This window comes from Choloepus didactylus, chromosome 22, assembly GCF_015220235.1.
Source record: "Choloepus didactylus isolate mChoDid1 chromosome 22, mChoDid1.pri, whole genome shotgun sequence".
NCBI lineage: Eukaryota > Metazoa > Chordata > Mammalia > Pilosa > Megalonychidae > Choloepus > Choloepus didactylus.
In genome coordinates, this window is record NC_051328.1 from 11,440,373 (window position 1) to 11,460,491 (window position 20,119).

Here is a 20,119-nt window from a genome sequence, read left to right on the forward strand (position 1 = left end):
GAATGTGCGTTCTTACTTGCTCTTGGCAGACTTCACCACAAGCGTTTACCCCGAAGGGCGTGAGAAATAGTGATGTCCCCAAGGAGCCCCTGTTGCAGTTGATCTGGACCATTTGCCTTGTGCTCTCCTTGGCAGGGAGAGGAGAAGGGCGCTCTTTGTTTGTCCATTTGTCTTGGAACAAACTCTCACCTAAAATGGTCCTCCATCTGAGGCAATGCTTTGGAGATTCTGTGCAAATCTGAAAGCTATTCCCTGCGTGCCAAGCAATTTGAACCAGGGAATGGGTGATTCTTTTCATGCCCCTTTGTCTCTGCAGGCTGGTGTTTCTGGTGTCCTTCCCTGCCCAGTTACATGCAAGAGGGGGAAGAAAAACAAGTCCCCATTTAAAAGAACAAGAAGGAAAAAAAAAAAGCCCATGAAAAGCATTTTCCAGGCTTCCTAGGTCTGTAATCTAGAGAAGCAAGGGGAGTGAAGTTCCTGATATTTTTTTTTTTACATTGCAGGGAGGCAGTGCTATTGGGAGCAGCTGATCCCTGAAATGCTTTTAAGAGAAAGTTACCTCCATCCAGGTGCTGTCTTCCAGTGTTGTAGCCATCAGAGCTCTCAGAAGTTATGCAGTAACCTGGTACCCCCTTTCAGATCAACAAGTCTGTGAGGCTAGTCCAGTGCCCTGCTGCCATCGTTCTGAAATGAATTCCTGAGGGCTCTGCAGCATCATTGTATCACAAGACTCCTGATTGCTAAGGACAGAAACCTGCCTCAGAGTGACTGAAACACAAAAGGGAACACCTTGGCTCATGGGCTAAGTAGCCTAGGGGTAGATTGGCTTCAGGCATAGCTGGATCCAGGGGCTCGCACAATTCACTCTTTTTCTCATCTGCTTTCTTATTTATCTGCTCACTTGCAGGCAAGCCTTTTCCATGGGGCAGTTCTCAGCAGCTCTAGGCCTGTATTATTAATATAATGAACAACCCCAGCAGGAAGGGAACTTCCAGACAGACCTGAGTTTTGTGCCCATTCCTGAACCAGTCACTGTGATGAAAGGGGTGGGCTATGCTGACTAGCCAGGTAGTGATCAGGGGCTCACCCCTGGAGCTTAGGCTACAGGTGGGGAAAGTCCCCAAAATGGGAAGAGGGATGGATAGTTCCCCAAAGGAAAGTTGAGCTTCTGTCTCCAAAGGAAGGGAAAATAGGAGCGGGGCATGCCAAACCAGCGGATGTCCACTACAGCCCTCGTTTGCCGTTTACAAAGTTCATCCTTAGAGGCAAATTCTGCAGTGAGTCATCACCGCAGCCCGTGGCGAGTGGCGAGGGATCCAGGAGGAGCCCAGAGAGGAGTCCTCCTGCAGACTCTCAGGGTCCCACCTGGGCTCCTTCACTGACAGAGCCTTTTGGACTTGTTGGTCCTGGTGTCAAAATGGGAGACGGTTCTCGGGGCTCTTGTCTGTGAGCTGTCTGCCGGAGCTGGCAGGCTTAAGTGGTCTTTTCTCTTTTTCCTGCGTTCACGAGAACACATCCAGAGGCTAATGAGCAATGCATGAATAATGAACCAACATACTATAGGCAGGAAGGCAGGAAGGACTTTTTCCCAAGGATTTGAACAAGATGAGTGAAGCTCTGCTGCCTTGCTTGTGCATTCGCCACAGAATATAATAAAAAAGCTGAGCAAATTGCCCCCTAAAGTATAATATCGTTCATATAGTAAACATAATGTACTAATAAGAATACCTCCTCCATTTCATTAAGTCAGCAGCAGAAGAAAAGGCAGTCTAACCGCTGCCCTAATCGGGCAGATGGAAAACCAGAAATTTACTTAGATTTAGGCAGTAAAATCGACATTGAACCAATTTGCCTCACGCACAGGCTTTTACTGCGTTTAACAAAAGCTCTTGTCTCTGCATAAAGCCTTGTAAAAAGGGCTCAGAAGCCATTAAGCTCTCTGTCATGTCTTTGCAACATAACCAATGAATTTAACAGTTGGGTTTCAAAGAATGGTTTTGGATTTTCCCAGAAGGGCATATGGGGTGGACAACATAAGGTGGCCATATGTCCTGACCCTTAGAAAATCTATAAGCACCAAGACATTAGGGTTAAAAAGGGATGCCCCCAGGCCAGTGAGTGAGGGGGTGATTCTAGTTCATATCACTAGGAAAAGGGCCACCGATTCTGGGGAAGATTGTTCAGCACTCAAGGTGGAGATGGGATTGGCAACCAGAGGTGGGAAGTGGTAGGAGGTGGGGTTGGGGATGCTTGTCTGTCCTGGCCATCAATTTAAAGGCTACTTACCTTCACACAGAGAGCTATATGTCGAAGCACCATTTTAGAGTTGAAGAGGTCCGAAGCAATCTCCTGTTTCATTCAATCATTCGACCACCACGTATTGATCATGTACTATGTGTCAGGCCCTGCTTGGGTCCTTGTGGCCAGTGAGCAAGACAGACACTGTCCCTGCCCTCATGTAGCTCACACGGATTTGTGGGAAGTCAGACAGGATACAAGTAAATACTATCTATCAGGTGATGACAAATATTATAAAGGAAAACAAGGCAGTTATAGACAGGGCCTGGTGGAAGGACAGGGCTAAAGAGCCAGGGTGGCCAAGCAAAGCCGTGAAAGCAGTGAGGTCTTGGGTATCTGCTCAGAGTCCCTCAATCTTTTGTCTACCAAATGCCCCCTTTGCGTATTTGTCCCACAAGCCTCCCCGTTTTGTGAGCTGTCACATCCCCGGAAGGCTGCATTTGACACGATGTAGACATGACTGGAGCTTGGCCACCCTGAGTGAAACGGGACTGTCACAGAGGGAGGGGACACAACCCAGGCTCACAGCCAGCACTTGAGCTGTCCAAGAGGTAGGACAAGACCTCGGGAAAAGAGTCCAGAGTCCCAGCGACATCTCCAAGCTCATGCCAGTGGTCACTGGCACAGCCAGGACCAGACCCCAGATCTTCTTAGTGGCAAAACCAGGGTGTAAGCTGCCACCAGATTTCCTAAAACCTCTGGCATGGGCTGGGCCAGTGGAGGGAATCTGAGGGTACATCAGGAACCCTAGAGGACGTGGCCCCTAAAGTATCCGACTAGGAGGCTGGCAGAGTTACCTTGCGGGGTCTCCTCTAAGGCCGACAATGCTGACCTGAGAAACACTGGCCAGAGTCCACGACTCCCTGGGGCTTTCTTCTGCCCACTTCACCTGGGGTTGCAGTGCTGTTAGTGGTCAAACTGCATTAGAACCCAGGTCTTCTGCCTCTACCTCCAGAGCGCCGTGCCTCTCAGCCAAGGCCAGGGCCCCAGGATTCAGACCAGCCCCTCCACCAAGAGGAAAGGAAGGGGGCTCTAGAAGGCACTTCTCTGAGCATCACACCCCACCAAATGAGAGCCACACTTGCTCCTCCAGCACCACGAGCCTTGGGAAAGGGCAGGGTCCTTGTTATTTTGCAGTTAATGGCAGCAAAGTCTCTGAACTAGAATCAAAAGTCCTGGCCTTGCCTCTGACTCTGTCTCGTAAAAATTGGCAGCTGACTCCTTGCTTATGGCCTGAATCTCCCCTGTTAAAAATGGAATTTTAAAACACATTTCTGCAAGTCATTGTCATCAGGACCTACCCCTTATTTGTACTGGTCCTGCCCCTAGGCGATGGAGTTGCCTATTACTATTATTTCAGAACTCTTCAGAATACTCCTCTATATTATTCTAATATTAGAATATCAAGTTTAAAATATAGTATTAGTTACTAAGGAATCTTATTTATTTTGAAAATAATGTATCTCATACGGTACAACTTCACCCCACAATTAAGCAATAGTTTCAATTGGGTCTTTCTTCTCTTCTTTTCTAATGGCCAATGGATCCCCTTTGTGCTCACACACTTCACATGAGCCCAGGCATGTAAGCCCCAGGGGTCTCCCTGCCTCTGGCTGGTGCTGTCTGGGTTTCATAGCTTCTTGTCTCCCTTAGAAGTGGGCTCAGGTTCAGGCAGCCTCCCTAGCGGTTGAAGCATAATCTGAGAAGAGTTCACGTTCACAGGATTGCAGACCACGAGCCACCCCGACGTCCGCTGAATAACTCATGGCCCCTCCAGGCAATGGGACACCAAGCAGCCAGTGAAGATGCTCGGATGACACGGAGCCACACCCGTGACTTCCAGATGTCCTCTCTGGCCAGGCTTCTCTGTGCCCCTACAGCTCCCTCACATCCCTCAAACCAGTGGACAGTGGCTCCTGAGGGCAGGCTCGGCCAGAGGGCTGGGGATGGCGGACGAGGTCACTGCTCCCTACCCATGCCTGACATGAAGAAGGCACTTCATAAATAATTGTTAAAATGAACATTGAGTTCATTGTAAACAAAACATGTATAGTGTGATTCCAGTTCAGGAAAAACAACACACATATGGACTCCCAGGTAAAACGGCTGAAATACACGCCACACACATTGGCTGCCATTCTCTCCGGGTGGTGGGATAATGGCTGATTTTATTCTTCTTTTTTGCTTGGCTGTGTGGGTTGGATTCCAGAAGTATTCCAAGAATGGAACTTTCAGTCAGGGCTGGAGAAGTCAGGGAATGAGGAGGGAAAGCTGCCGTTTAAAAATAAGCCTTGTTTAGAGCAAACCCAGTGGGCACCAAGGTGGTTTGGGCGGTACACAGGTGGACATTTTTTATTCCAGTAAGTGAGAGTTTGCTTTAATGTGTATTTAGGGGAGATGTAAGTAGTACATTACCCTATTGACTGGGCCCCTGCTGCCCCTCTGGCCTCCTCCCCCCACTCTCCTTGGCACCCACTCCAGTCCAGCCACACGGACTCCTGGCCGTTCTTGCAACACACAGACCTCAGCCCCACACACCTGGCTCCCCACAGCCCCCCATCCCCTCCCCATTCATGCTCCATCACTCTACCCTGTTTTGTTTCTTTATTTCCCATCTTCCTCTACCGGACATAGACCCCGGCTTTGAAGACAGGGACCGTGTCTGTCCTGTTCCCCAGTCTCCTGGGTGCTGTATGAGCTACACCTGGCAATCAATATCTTTCAAAGGAAGTGGTTAATTAATAATTTCATTATTTCAAGAATTTTATTGTAAAGGTGAGGCTAAAGTGGGTATTTAAGTTTTAAAAGTGAGTTAATTTAAAGAAAGATATTAAGTAAATGAGGTTGTCCTTAGACATGGTGAAACTCGTGAAGGTGGAAGGGGGCAGTGGCTTGCCCGAGGGTACGGTCTCAGTCTTGTTAGTTTAAACCCTTAGATCCTAGGCACAGGTACAAGCAGTCCCCACCTCGCCACCCCTTCCCCTATAGCAGTGGCTCAGGCCTGCGTACGGCCTCAGGGGCCACGGGGCCTCTGCCAGGAGTCGGTGGCCTGGCTGCGTCCTCAGCATGGCAGGGGCAGCAGGGGCTGTCTTGGTGGGTGTTTGCCAAGGGGCATCTGGCCTGACCGTCCAGGGACAGAGATTTGCACACTAGGCCAAACCCTCCCCCAGACAGCATCAAGATTCTGGACAGAGGAGGAAGAGGAATGGGTTTAAGATAACAGGGGGCTCTCCTGCTCCTTCATCTGTTAAAGGTATTTTTTAAAGACACAAGTGCTGCTCTCCAGTCCCTTAAGGGACTGGGTGGCCTAAATCAACAGACGTTCATTCTCTCGCAGTTCTGGAGGCCGGAAGTCTGAAAGCAAGGGGTCAGCAGAGCTGCATTTCCTCCAGAGGCTCTGGGGGAGACCCTTCCTTGCCTCTTCCAACTTCCGCTGACTCCAGGAGTTCCTTGGCTTGTGGCTGCCTCACTGCAATCTGTGCCTCTGTCTTCTCACGGCCTTTTCTTCTTCCCCTGTCTTGTCTTCTGTCTCTTACAAAGATACTGGTCATTGGATTTAGGGCCCACCCAGGTAATTCGGGATGATCTCTTCTAGAGATCTTTAACTTAATTTACATCTGCAAAGACCCTTTTTCCAAACAAGTTCACAGTCACAGGATCTGAGGGTTAGGATGTGGGAATACCTTTTTGGGGGCCCTGCACCTGCTCATGGCCATGTTCTTGGCTTTGTCAGGGGAAAGGGGAAGGGTTACTTTATTTCACCCAGTATTTGCCAAGTCAGATCCAGTTGTGGTGGATGAGAGCAAAAGGATTCCTTAAAGAAGCCACCAGTGGAGGATTGAAGGATGCAGTACTCTTGGAATGGCCCCAGCTTTGCCAGTCGAGGGACCAGCCTTTATGCCTGGAGAAGAGTGAGGCGTCTGACCTCCCATCAGGGACCTCCAGGTCTCAGTGGCCTCTGCTCTCCTGGAGCTCTGGGAAATCAGAAATCAAGGCCCCAGAATAATGACTTTGCAAAATGTACACCTCTTATTTCTGCCAGCCGGTGGTCTCTGAGCCAGCCATTCAAAACATGGATGCCCTCTAGCTCCCCATCACCCCATTTAGTTGTGGCGAGGCATTGCTCTACTGGGTGGCAGGGAACCCGTGGCCTGGAAGATAAGACCAGCAGTCTTGCCTGCTTTGGTACTGAGTTGCCTGTAACTTTTGAATTATACTAGCAGCTGGCAGTTATCGGGCCTGACTGCATGCCAGGCCTTCCCACACATTATTTAATATTGCCGGCTTCCCTCTGAGGGAAAGTCATTATCCCCATTTTTACCGAGTCAAGGAGAGACTTGACCCAGGAAAGTTGAGAAATTGCCCATAGTCCGCACTTTTAGTGAATGGGAGAGTCCATCTCCTAACAGGTGCTCATGTATTTGTGGAATGAATGAATGAATGAATGAATGGTGTCCTCCAGGGGATTTGGACTGCTGCAGGTCTGGGAAGCTTCCGCTTCCTGCCTAGCACCCTCTCCCTGCGCACACCTTGTGCCCTCTGTTGACTTTTCTGTATGGTCCTCGCTCCTGCTGATATCCACTGAGTCAGGGCCTGGGGTCTCTCCTCCAGGTCAAACCCCACAGCCACAAGGCTTCCTTCAAGTGAAAGGAAATACAGGAACAGAGTCGGTGGGAGCTCCAACAGGGAGGGGAAGAGAAGGGGGCGCTTCAGGCAGGGGCCCCTCAGCTCCCCTCCGCTCCCCTCAAATGCCTCTCTCCAAGCTGATTGCTGAAATGCCTCTCTCCAAGCTGATTGCTGTTTCTTGCCAGAACATCTGAGCCTGGCTGGGGTTGGTGGCACATCCCCCATTGAATTAGCTTGCTGGTTTGGTTCATCCTGGAGATTCCATGGAAAACTCACTCAGGAGGGAACATCAGACCTATCCCAGAATCCAGAGCCACTCTCCTGACTGGGATCTCTGATCCCACCTGCCCACACATGCTCTATCGCCCATTCAATTAGCACACATTTCCCCAGCACCCCTGGGTGCAAGCTGGGGCCTCTGGGAGACACTTAGAGAACACACAGAGAAGTGGCCTTCCAGGGTGCCACCTTCACTTATGCTGTTCTCTGCCTGGAGCCCTAGCCCCTCCCTGTCTACCTGGCCAACTCCTACTCAGCTTTCAGTGCTGCTTCCTGAAAGGGTAACTCTGCCCCCCACCTGTGCCCCAGTGCCCTAGGCTTTATGCTCTTTCCGGGTATGTTTTTCTCTTTGGTATCACTTACCGCAATTATTGCTTAAATAACCATTTGTGAAATTACTTATTCCATGTCTGTTTCTCCAGTTAGAAGGTAAGCTTTGTGAGGGCAGGAATTGTGTCTGTTTACCCTTATATCCCTGGCATTGTCACAGAGTCTGGCACATAATAGGTACTCAAAAAATATGTGAAAAATAAATGAATCAGGAAATTAATGCATTGACAAGCTTGCCAAATACCTCCCCAAGAAGCCTCCAAGTTACTAGAGCTTTTAAGACAGGAAGGGAAAAAAATCTCTCTGTTTTGCGGTTGATTAGATGTTTTTCTCACCCATCACCCTCCCCTACCCCAGGGGAGCACCCAGGGAGTTAAGAGGCCAGTTGGACAATGGAAAGGCCTCCGCTCTGCCACAAGCTAATAATCTTGTGCCAGTAGGCAAGTCTCTTCTCTCTAGGTCACAGTTTCCCACCCAAAAAATGACTCTTTCTGTGTGAGCTCTGAGCAGGACCATTTCTCTGGCCCGGGCAGGTGGCATCATGGTAGGAGCAAGATTTTTGTTATCGGGCAGCCCCAGGGTCGGTTTGGCAGTTCAGCAGGGTCACCAGGGATTCTCCACACCCCTGTGATCTGCCATTTAACCTCATGGTCACAAGACAGCTGCCACAACTCTGGGATATACTTCCTCACAAAACCACATATAAAGGCAGGAAGCCAGGGAATGGGCAGTGGAGGGTGAGTTGGGGGGAGGTGGGGAAGATGAGTCAGGAGAGCTCTCCTCAAATGCCTCTCCCTTTGTACCAGGAAGAGAAACTCTGAGGAGCACTGTCAGCAGACTCCCTTCAGTCTCACTTCCTTTAACTGAACCACATGGCCACTCTTAGCTGCAAGGGAGGCAGGAAAAAGTACTCTCCATGGCACAAAGGGAATGGTGTTGGGTAGCAGCCAACAATATCTGACACATGGACCCTTCAGTTGGCCACCTTATGTTGTTAATTTTCACACTCTCAGCACTAGCCTTGTTTCAAAAGGTATACCAAGAGCTCCTGGAAGACAGAGGCCAAGCCTCAAAGGCTTTGACTTCCCCTGTGACCTTGTACCAGGCTGAGCCCCACTGAGGCATATCGGGAGATTCCTATTAGTTGATGACTTTACCTTCCTTCCCCTTCAACTTCTCTCCTGGCCAGAAATGATCCACCTGTAAAACATGACATGTCTGTATCCCACTGGGAATGATTTGTTGTTCTTTCTAATTAGAATGATAATGAGTGCACATTTTTTCTCTCCCCTTCTCCTTCCACCACTCCCTCCCCCGACACACACACAGTTTCATAAAAATGGCTGTACCCAACACCTGTTGCTCTGTTACCAGTGTTTTCATTTTGCAATCCTTTCCAGGTCCAATGCCCTGATAGGTTCTCTGGAGCCCCCCCATTCCCAGTGTGGGGCTCATTAACTCACTGACATCTTACTGTTCACTGTTTGATTTAAAATGTGTTCTGTGAGGTTGGGGTGATTCTGTCCCACCTCCTCTGGGGTTGGGGGGGAGATGGCTCCAGGGCCCAATTCCCACTACTCTTCAGTCTCCCTCATGGTTGGAACCACTGTCAGTGCTGACAGGAGTGAGCAGCAGAGCACTGATCCCAACCAGGTGGCGGCAGGGGGCATCCCTGCTTTCAAAACACACGTTATGAGATCATTAACCAGCCCCCCAATTGGGAACTCCAGTTTCTCAACTTGCTGCTACTCCTGAGATGTTCATTTGGTAAATGAGCAGATTCCCTGCCCCAGTCCAGAGAATGTTCCCGTGCTCTGTCTCCATCTTCCTTTCTCCAGCTGTGACTTGTTAACCCTTCCTCCCCTTCTCTTCCTCCTCCTCCTCTCTTCTCCTCTCCTCTGCCTTCTCCCCTTCTCCTCCCCTCTTCCTCCTCCTTCCCTCCTCCTCCTCCTCCTCTTCCTCCTCCTCTTCTCGTCCTTCTCCTCCTCTTCCTCCTCCTGTCAGGCAGTGATCCTCCCATGGCTTCCCAGCCTTCTCAAGAGGAGAGACACAGGACACCTGACCAAAGGCACTTTCTCCACCGCCCCACTCACCAAATGATAATGATGATGATGATGATGGTAATAATAGTAGCTGACACTGATTGGATACTAACTGTGGCAGGTGATTTCCCTTTCATGTGTTGATTTGATTGGTCCTGATCACCACCCAGCAAGGATAGTTGCTGTTATCTTGCCCATATCCATGGAACAGTCAAGAAACCAAATGCCAAGAGGTTGAGGAAATTGCCTGAAGTCACACGGTTAGAGTCTGGCTCCAGAAGCGCTCCCTTAGTCTAGGTGGTTGAAGGGGCCGTGGTAGGGATGGAGAGACCCTCCCAGTGGAGTGGGAAAGGGTGCAGATAAGGGAAGCCGAGGAGGGTCACGTGACCCGTTGGAGATGGAGTGTTCCCAGCAGCTTAGGGTCTGTGAGTTCGTGAACCTCCTGAATTGTGGACTTAATTGTGTGTGTTGGTGCATTTCTTGCAACCTCAGAGGGGTCTGTGAGTCAGAGAAGGATAAGGGCTGCTGGGCCAGACGATTCTAAGGTCCCTTCCAGCTCCCACAGCCTGTGGTTCTGTGACCATATAAGGCCACTCTCTCCTGGGAGTCTCACTGCAGCTGAGTGCAGTTACACTGTGAGCCCAAGCCCAGGCCTCCTCTCGGCCCCTGAGGCAGCAGCAAGAGGAGGAGAGAGGAAGGGAGGGGGGATCCCCCCAGTTGCCTTTTTCCCAGAGAGCTCAGACCTGCTCAGGCGGCCTTGGCGCCACCCTCCCTCCCTCTCCCCCTTAAGGTCTCTTTCCTCAACGCGTTGCCAGGTTTTCTGAGTCCAGCTGGTGGCTCCTGTCCAAAGTCGAACATTCAGGCCTGCAGAGTCAGCCCCTGCCCGCTTTCAGACCTCCTGCTCCTCACGTTTCTTCTGGTCCAGTGACCTGGAAATCCTGCAGTGTCCCTGAGTTTTCAGTGGGCACCAACGCAGAGTCTGGCTTGGCCTCTCTTTGCTTCCCTGGCCCTTCAGGGACAAAAAATCCAGGGCACCCCCCACTCCTATGTCCACCTCCACCCCTGCCCTGCATGCACACATCTGCGTCCTTTAGTGAGCTCCTTGGAGAGGGCGGGTGTTGTGTATCTGTGTCCTCCTGGCTCGTGTGGTTAAGTCCCCCTTTCCATGGCTATTGTCAGAACCTGTCCCTGTGCCAGGTAATATGAGGAGCAGGACCAGTGATGGGTGAGCCATGGAACTGGTGGTAAAGATGAAAACTAACAGACAAGTCTATCATCAGATGATCCCTGGTTATACCCAAGGTACAAAACATGCCTTAGTCATGACTCTGTTGGTTGTAAGTGACAGAAATCCATGTTAAATTAACTCATGCAAATAATAGAGAATTATTTGGCTCATAAAATGCAAGAGTCTAGAAATGAGGTTGGCTTTAGGTATGGCTCAGATGATGTCTCTAGGACTTGATTCTCTACAACTCAACTGTGTAGCTGAGGAGCTGCTCATCTAGCGTTTATATAGCATGAGATGCCACCAGTTACTGCTAAGGTCTCTCATGAACCCTCAAACTCCTAACTTTCCAAATCCCAGGACTCAGACCTGGGCTGTGACAAGACACTGAACTCCTCTGCGCTGCCTCTCTGGCCCCAACCCAGAGACTTCCTTTCCTTTTCCTACCCTCTCGAGTGTTGGGCTGATACTGTGGGGGACGGGGCTCTGGAGATGTCTGAAATCTCTGGGAACCAGGATCCAGGGAGCCCCTTCTTGGCTGCAAATGCCATTCTGCCATTTACCAGCTGTGTGTCCCCAGTTAGATAACCCAACCTCTCTAAGCCTCAGTTTCTCATCTGTAAAGAGGAAATAATAGTTTTTATCTCATAGGATTGTTTTGAAGATTAAATAAGATGATGCATGTAAAGCAGTTAGCACAGAGAATAAACCTGCAAACATAAGCTGCTATTATTATTCTGCTCCTTTTATCTCACAAATTAAAAATTGTATTTGGGGAATTTGACTTCAGAATGAGAATGCTATTGCTAATAGCTACGATTTATTATATTCTTACCATATGATAACCACTTTACATTTGTTCCTCACAGAAGCTCCTAACTGATGAGGAAACCAAGGCCTGGGGGGTTAAATAATGTTACCAGGGATACAGCTCATCAGTGAGAGAGCTGGGGTTTGCTGAGCTCTAACAACTGCTCTGGAATGATATGGGGAAATTGAAAATAAAGGGCCCCTATTGGATGCTTTTAAGGATATCTGTCTGAAATCAATGCTGGAGAATGAAAGAAGAGGAAAGTGCCTTGAAAAAAATGCTGGAAAGACTTGCACAAAAATTTCCCAGCGTTTCTCTCTGAGTGGTCGGATTATGAATAATATTTATCCCTGGTGTTTTTCTGCATGGCCCAAGTTTTCTAGTGTTGAGTACACATTACTTTGTAATTAGGGAAGATATAAAATTCTCCTCTGAAACAGGAAGTCCAATTTTAAGCTAATGTAAGTCAGTTTCAGCAAGTTCTGAAACTAATAATCATAATTTGAGCAATTTCCCTCAAAATTGCATCATTTCTGCAAACCTCAGATGAAGTCATTTCATCTTGGGCCACCCTGAGTGCCAAGCTGGGACCTGCCAGGCAATGTTTGCCTCATCCAATCTCTGGATTGAGGTGTGGTAGAAAGGGCTGTGACGTAGGAGACCCCAGTTCTGCTCCCGGCTCTGGCACTTACCTGCTGAGAAACGGGGCTAATTACTTAATGTCCTGCAGCCTCAGTCTCTTCTTCTGTCAAACAGTACAATAAAGCCAACCCCGTCTGCCCATAGGTGAGTATGAGGATCGATGATCATAATGGGTATGGAAAATGATAGCCCCATCTTCTAGGGGAAGGAAATCTTGTAGGCAGTCAAGGATCTAGAAAGCATTCCCAGGTGAGTGGCAGGACCTGCTGATCCAGAATAAAACACATGAAACCCATTGCTCTGGCTTCTGTGGAGAACATATCGTGGGGACCGGAAAATTCTGCCTGCACCTCTCAAGTCACCCAGACAGTTTCTGACCTCTGAGGAGAGTCTAGTCACGCAGGCTGGGTAATAATTGCCTTTCTTTTATGTTGTGTGTGTGTGTGTGTGTGTGTATGTGTGTGTGTGTGTGTGTATGTGTGGTTGTTTTCAAATTTACAATATGTACCTCAACTTATCACACTTTACTTTCAAATAATATTATACCATTTTACATATAAGAATCTTTCAACAGTGTACTTCCATTTTATCCATCCCATGCTGTGTGCTATTGTTGTGTAAATTTTACTTCTACATATGCTACAAATATCATAATACAATTTTCAGCCTTTGTTCTTTCTTTGTGTCAGGTTGAAGAGTTTCTACGGCTATGACTTCAAGTTCTCTGGTCTTCTGCAGTATCTAATCTGCTGTTATCGCATCTAGAAAACTTTTACTTCAGATGTTGTGTTTTCATCTCTAGATGTCCCATCTTGTTCTTTTTATATTTCCCATTCCTCTCTTCATTATGTTCATGTTTTCCTTTAATTTCTTGAAAATATTTAAAGTAGACACTTTAAAATCCTTGATTGCTAATTCCATCATCTCTGTCACTTCTGAGTCTGCTTCTATTGACTGATTTTGCTCCTGGTCACATTTTCCTGCTTCTTTGCTTTGTTCAGGAATTTTTCATTGGATGCTGGATATTATGAATATTGTATTGTTGAGTGTCTGGATCTTGTCCTAATTTTAAAGAGTGTTGGACTTTATTCTGTCAGGAAGTTAAGTAGCTTGCTGGTCCGTTTGATTTTTTTCTGGGCTCGTTTTTAAGCTTTGTCAGGGCAGGTCTAAAGTCACCTTTACTCTGGGGCTAGTTAAGCCCTACTACTATGACACAAGCCTTCCGGCATCTCTGCTGAATGCCCCAGGTATTCAGTAAGGACTCTACTCTGGCTGGTTGGAACTTGAATGTCTCTCGTTGAGTGAGCTCTGGGAATTGTCTGTTCAGAGCTCCCTGATGGTTGTGCTTTCCCTGGTGGTTGTCCCTCACCCAGCCTGTGGAGTCACACCTTACACAACCAGTGCTCAGCCAAAGACTCTTTTCTGGTCCTCGGCCCCACAAATTCTAACCATTCAGCCTCCTGAACTCTGTCCTTTATCTCTTCAGCCTGGTGAGACCACTGTGCTCTGCTTGGGTTTTCCCTCCCTGCACTGTGGTCTCGAAAATGCCTGCAGGCAGAAAGTGATGGCAATCCTGGGGCTCACCTCATTTGTTTCCCTTCTCCCATGGATCCCAGTCCTGCACTGCTTATTCTCCAATGTTGGAAAACACTTGTTTCATGGATTTTGGCCAGTTTGTAGATAGCGATACCTGTCGAGATCCCTCCAAGGTACTGCACCGATGGTCTGGTCTGGTTATATACTCCCACAAAAGACTTATACAAAATCAGACTTATGGCTAATAAAAGACAATGCAAAGTTGATGGGGTCATTCTGATCTGCTTCTTAGAGAAACTCAGGATAAGACCCACAGCCCAGCAGCAAGATGAATTTTTCAACAAGAATCATTAGTATCCATCTACTGATGAGGGGATAATAGAATGTGGTGTAATACAATGGAATATTATTTGGCAGTAAAAAAGGAACAAAGCACTGATAAATGCTAAAATATGGATGGTAAGTGAAAGAAGCTAGTCAGAAAAGCCTATCAGTATGATTTCATTTATATGAAATACCCAGAATAGGCAAATTTATAGAAGCAGAGCACAGATTAGTGGCTATCTAGGCCTGGGGTGTGCCTGAAAATGGGTATGGGGTTTCTTTATGGGGTGCCGAAAATAGTCTAAAATAAGATTGTGGTGATGGTTGCACAACTTTGTGAATATACTAAAGTACATCAGATTGCACACTTTAAATGGGTGGATTGTATGGTTAAGTGAATTATATCTCAATAAAGCTGTTTTTTACAAAACAATTCGGTGATTTTCTCCTGTACTGAAGATAATGAAGAAATGGCCAGGGGGCTGTGGGGAAGTGGAAGATAAGTCTCGCCTATTATTTTGGTATATGCATCTGTTCCATTTCGTATTCAATCTTGGACTGGAAAAATGTGACCACAGAGTAAACAGTTTATTGGGGGATGACTAACATTAGCTGTCAGTCTTAAAATTCATTTGCTCTTTCTTAATTACTTCAGTTGTAAAAGGATTCTTACAAAGTTTTGGTTTAGTGCAAGATTGAGCTCCCCTCTTTCTAGCTTTCTCTCCTAATAAACGCACCAAGCATCTGTAGGGAGAAGGAACATTTGGGCATGCTTAGCCTGGCCAACACTGACCTTAGAAGAACCTGAGGACGGCAGGGCAGGAGAGCCACGTGGCCCCTGAGAATGGTGAGGCCGCCTTGTGTCCTCCGAGTCAGTCACTGACTCGGAGGTTAAATCCCAGCCAATGGTTGGAGGAGTCGGCAAACTTCTTCTGTTGACTTTTCTGTCAAAGATGGTTATTTGTTCATTTTAGGTGAGTTATCGTCTTTCATTAAAAGCATTGTGAGTTTTCTGTGTAAGAAAAATGTATTATTCATTTACAGAGATCTATTATTCTTGCAGAGATCTTTGACAGTTGCTCCCATGTGGATATTTAAGCTAAGACCCCGCCTGAGCTCTGTTTAAAAATATGAATAGCTAACATTTATTCAGTGCATACTAAGGGCCCCACCTGTTCTAAGTGCTTTCAAGTATTATGAACACCTGGTTGATTGATCTTTCTTTCATTGTATATAGGGAATGTAAACAAAACTGTGTTTCTTTTTTTCCAATGTTCTGTTTTTTGGATTATTTTTCAGTGACTCAGATAGATCTTTCTATCAGATGTTATGGTACTGATGCAGCAATTCAGTAATTCAGCATCCAAATGGGGCCTAGCCCTCAGCCCACTGAATTGAGGGTTTGGCCCTGGGGACTTCACATGCCTGCTGCCTGTCTGTGTGGAGGTGTTTCTGGATAGTGCACTCATCAGATGTCATGTGTGTGTGGTTCTCCCCTAGGATCATCCATGAAGACGGCTTCTCCGGGGAAGACGTGAAACAGTACAAGCCTGTCGTCTACAGCAACACTATCCAGTCCCTGGCAGCCATCGTCCGGGCCATGGACACTCTGGGCATCGAATACGGTGACAAGGAGAGAAAGGTAGGCCCCTGAGCCCATGGCACAGCAAGGGGAGGCCCATCCCTGTCACCCCACTGCCTCCTCTTTAAATGCCAGGCTGCCTTGGAAGAATGGGAAGCAACTGTTCTGGGCGTGAGAGGGAAGGCTCAGTCGCCATCCTGAACTGATGTGCCCGTTGACTTTGCAAACGCAGTTAAACAGAATCTTCGGTGACAGGGACACCCCACACAACGTTACCAACAAAGACAACAGCCACAGAATTCCAGGGCTTATTTTGCAGATGAGAAAGGGTCTGGTGACTGTTCTAAGTTGGGGCTGCCAGAACGCTGTACTAGTACCTGCCCTTGGACAATTAACTCGGACAGAAAAAAAAAATATATTAAACAAAACATTCCCTGCCTGGCCACCATCTCTGCTCCTTAGAAGAACTTTCCTTGCCTTGTTGTGGGTGGGATCAGGCATTTGAATGGCCTCTCTCTCCCGTTTTGTACTAAGGGATGTGTGTCTTGCCTCTCCCAGGTGAGGCTGAGGGCCCAAGGGACTGTCCTTCCTGTATGAAGTTGATGTCCTAGAACAAGGACTGTTTCTCAGTCGGGTTCCAGGCATTCGATAAGTGGTGAATGTAACAAGTATATAAAAGCCTTTATTTTGCATATATTTGCATTAATTGTAAGACTGAACTGTAGATAGCTACCCTGACAAAGATAAAAGCATCCTCAGAGAATTCCATCCAGACGTGGCTCTTTGCCCCTGTTGGGATTCCGAATCCCGTGATCCTCTCCCTGGGACCCCGAGTGTGGAGAAGGGGAGCAGGTGGAGGGCTCCGAGCTCCTGGGCCCGCAGTGGAGCCCCTGGGTGGAGAACATTAATCTGATTACTGTGTGATTCAGATGTGAATTATACACAGAGCCTGTCTTGGCTAAAAATCACCTCCTTCACAGAGGAAAACTACCGTCGCGTTCGCTAGGTCTGATAAATCATCTATGACAGATGGATTTAAATGTAAAATTGGGTATTTTATGCCCAGAATCCTAATTCCATGGGGCAGGCTCGTCCTGGTTCAGGCATCGGCTGCTCCAGGTACTGGGAGGTTCGGCGACCGTGCGTGTGTCTGCGGCCAGCCTGGGACAGGGAAGCCAGGGGCCGGTGGGAGCAGGGCCGAGTCCCACCCCTCCCCAGCCCCGCCCCCGTGGGCAGTCTTTGGTTTTGGTCATTGAGCCAGAGCCTGTGGAAGGAGGAAGAAATGGAGGAGCTCTGTTAGTTCTTCAATCTTGTTTCCATTAAGCATTCCCTGGGGTCTTCCTGGGTGCCGGGCATCATGATGGGTGTGGGGATATAGGAGGAAGGAGAGAGCAAGTGGTGTCTGAGAAACCAGCCATCCACCGATACCTGCCCAGGTAAGCAGAACCAGCCCAGGTGATCGCAGTGCTTCATTCTTTCTAGCAACAATAGTCACAGTGGTAATAAAAACAGCTCTCATTTATTGAGCATCTACTAGCTGCTCAGCATCTACATGAATTAAAGTTTGAATGAACTCAGGCATTAAAGTCCAGAGCAGGAAATGCCTGGTCTGCTCTTCAGACATGGCACAGGCAGGAGCGTGGGGCCTGAATCTCGGTTACCCGGATGACAGGTGCAATGCAAGGGCCCGTGTGCCCACAGCACACACACAGACGCACACACACACACATGCACATACACATGCATACAGTGTGTGAGCTCTTCCAGTGGGGTGTGTTCACCACCTTCCTGCAAATCTCCTGCCCTTATTACAACCCAGAAAAGTCTGTGATTTCACAATTTTTTTCTCCTTCAGTTTTAGAAAACATTCGTTGTTCCTGTGGGGTTTTTTCCATTTTATGATCCTGAATAGAGAGATGATTGCTTGAGAATCACTGATATGAGGATACATTAAGGACTACACTGCAGGGCACCTGGGGAGCAGGAGCCCCTCTCCAGCTGGTTCTCCACCGTGGGGTGTCCTGGTCAAGTCTGCCCTCGGGTAGGAGAGAAGGGGAAGCACCAGCAGAGGAGAGGCTGAGAGCAGCGTCCACGGGTACAGTCAAGTGCAGGCCCACCCATGCTGCTCAGTGTCACCTCCACAGGCGCTGGCCAGTCCCCAGGGCGGCACAGGCTGATGAGTCATAGGCCTCCTGGGGCACCTCCTCCCTGTGCTCTCACTCCTGTGAGGAGGAGGAAAGTTCACCTACGGCTGAGGCCAGATGGACCCCGGTAGCTGGAGAAGGCATTTCCTGGGAGCCTGCCAGGAGAGAGCAGTGTTTGACTCCCCCCTCCTGATGCGTAGACAGATAAGGTCTGAAAGGTGGGGAGGCAGCTCTGAGCCAAGAGCACCCTCACATCCCTTCTCCTCCTTCTCATGAGACTCCTCCCCGTTCAGGAAGGACCAGCTCAGCTCCTATCTCTTCCATGACACCTTCCCACTTCCTTCTCTTCCCAGACTAACCCTGGTCTGTGCTTTCTCTCCACTGAGCACTCATTTCATGCACTGGTATGAAGGTTGGCTGGTTGTTTGGCTGTTGTATTTCCTTAGAACTGTGGCCCTTCCATTTAGGGTGTCCAAAACCACTTGAGCAGCTGATGAAAGTCATGAACCTTCTCTCTAAAACAAGACATAAGTACACGTGTTTAGGAAATTTTGCATATAATATCAGAGGGATCTGGATCCCTTAAAGTGCTCTGTCCTCCTCCTCTACACTGCCTCCCCCCGCCCCATCCGTCTACCCCCATGGACCCGAGAATGAGAATCCCTTCATAATTTAAGGTCTTTCTGATCAAGGCCTGTGTCGTTCTTTGGATCAGCTGCCTCCCCCAACAACTAGCACAGGGCTCAGTGCAGAGTAGGTCTCCAAAAAACATTGCTTGTGTGGAATGGCATTTCTCACTTTCCAGATTCTCAGATAACAAAAGAAAGGTCCTGTCATTCCATCACTCAGTGAACTCATGTTGATTGATACCCCCTATGTGGAGGCTTTGTGCTCAGCCCTGTGCAAGAAGTCAAACGCATGTGAGATGGGGCCTCTGAGGAGCTGATCTGAAAGAGCTCAGTCATTCCACTAGCTGGTCAGGGGAAGCTTCTCTGAGGAAGTGAGGCTGGGTCTGTCCTTAAAGCATAGGTATGACCTGACAGGTGTGTGTGTGTCTGGGACTTGACAGGGGGATAGAACATGAGCAAAGGCAGTGGGTTGATATTGACCAGAGGCGATCTGGGAGGCAGAGGAGGCCAGAGGATTAGGGTGTGGTCAAGGTGTGGGAAATGCAGTTAGGTCCAGACTTGGTAGGCCTTGGAAGGCATGCCAAGGAGTTGGGTTTTATACTGTCGGCCATAGGCAGCCCTGGAGGGCTTTTGAGATGGGGAGAGTTGAGATGATAGTGAGACTTTGGGAAAGTGATTATGACAGCATGTGCAGGGTGGACTGGTCAGAGGAGAGACTGAAGGTTGGGGGGCAGGTTGGGAAGCCACAGCAAGAGACCATGAGGAAGGTGTGAAGGCTTGGAAAGGAAGGGCAGCAAAGTGAGGTGTAGGGACAAAAAGAAATAAATGACTCTGGTGATTAATTGCTATTGGGAACAAAAGAATAAGAAGTGGGAAACTGAAATTCTAGTGTGACTATCCTGGATGACTGGGGACAAAGTGAAACAAGGCCACAGGCAGAAATCAGGAAGTGGGGCCTAACTGAGTCAAATAGGGTGATTCTGGTTTCAAACCTAATGGGTTTCCAGATGGGAGCGAAGAGCAAGTGGATGGTTCACAGAACTGCGCCTCCAAGGAATTCATGATGGTAATAGTGGCTTTCAGTTTTTATGCTCCAGGGCCTGTTATAAACAATTTTACATGAGTTAAATTATTTAATCCTCATTTTACAAGTGAGAGAAATGAGGCACAGAGTGGTCAAGTGACTTGCTCAGGATCATGCAGTGTGAAATATGTGAGTATGTACCTGAAATGTAGATATGTAATCTTAAAAAAATTGTAGTCTATGAAGTTCAAGTCCGGAGCAAGTCCCATTTAAAGAGACACAGTCCAATAAGAAAAACAAATCAGTAAAAGTTAAATTCATCCTGTTAAATCTAAGAATATGAAAAGGAACCCGTTCTAGTTTGCTAATGCTGCCGGAATGCAAAACACCAGAAATGGATTGGCTTTTATAAAGGGGGTTTATTTGGTTGCACAGTTACAGTCTTAAGGCCATAAATTGTTCAAGGTAATGCATCAACAATCGGGTACCTTCACTGGAGGATGGCCAATGGTGTCCGGAAAACCTCTGTTAGCTGGGAAGGCACGTGGCTGGCGTCTCCTCCACAGTTCTGGTTTCTAAATGGCTTTCTCCCAGGACGTCCCTCTCCAGGCTGCAGTTCCTCAA

The 20,119-nt window shown here is 48.2% G+C and overlaps 1 protein-coding gene across 4 annotated transcripts in view; it reads left to right on the plus strand.

The window, feature by feature from the left end:
• GNAO1 (G protein subunit alpha o1) overlaps positions 1-20,119 on the plus strand; it is a 187,946-nt gene that overhangs the window by 83,939 nt on the left and 83,888 nt on the right. For all 4 annotated transcript variants that reach the window (XM_037816509.1, XM_037816508.1, XM_037816507.1 and 1 more), the window contains one exon: positions 15,617-15,758. In XM_037816509.1, the coding sequence (XP_037672437.1) occupies positions 15,617-15,758 (142 nt within the window). The remainder of the gene's footprint in view (positions 1-15,616; positions 15,759-20,119) is intronic.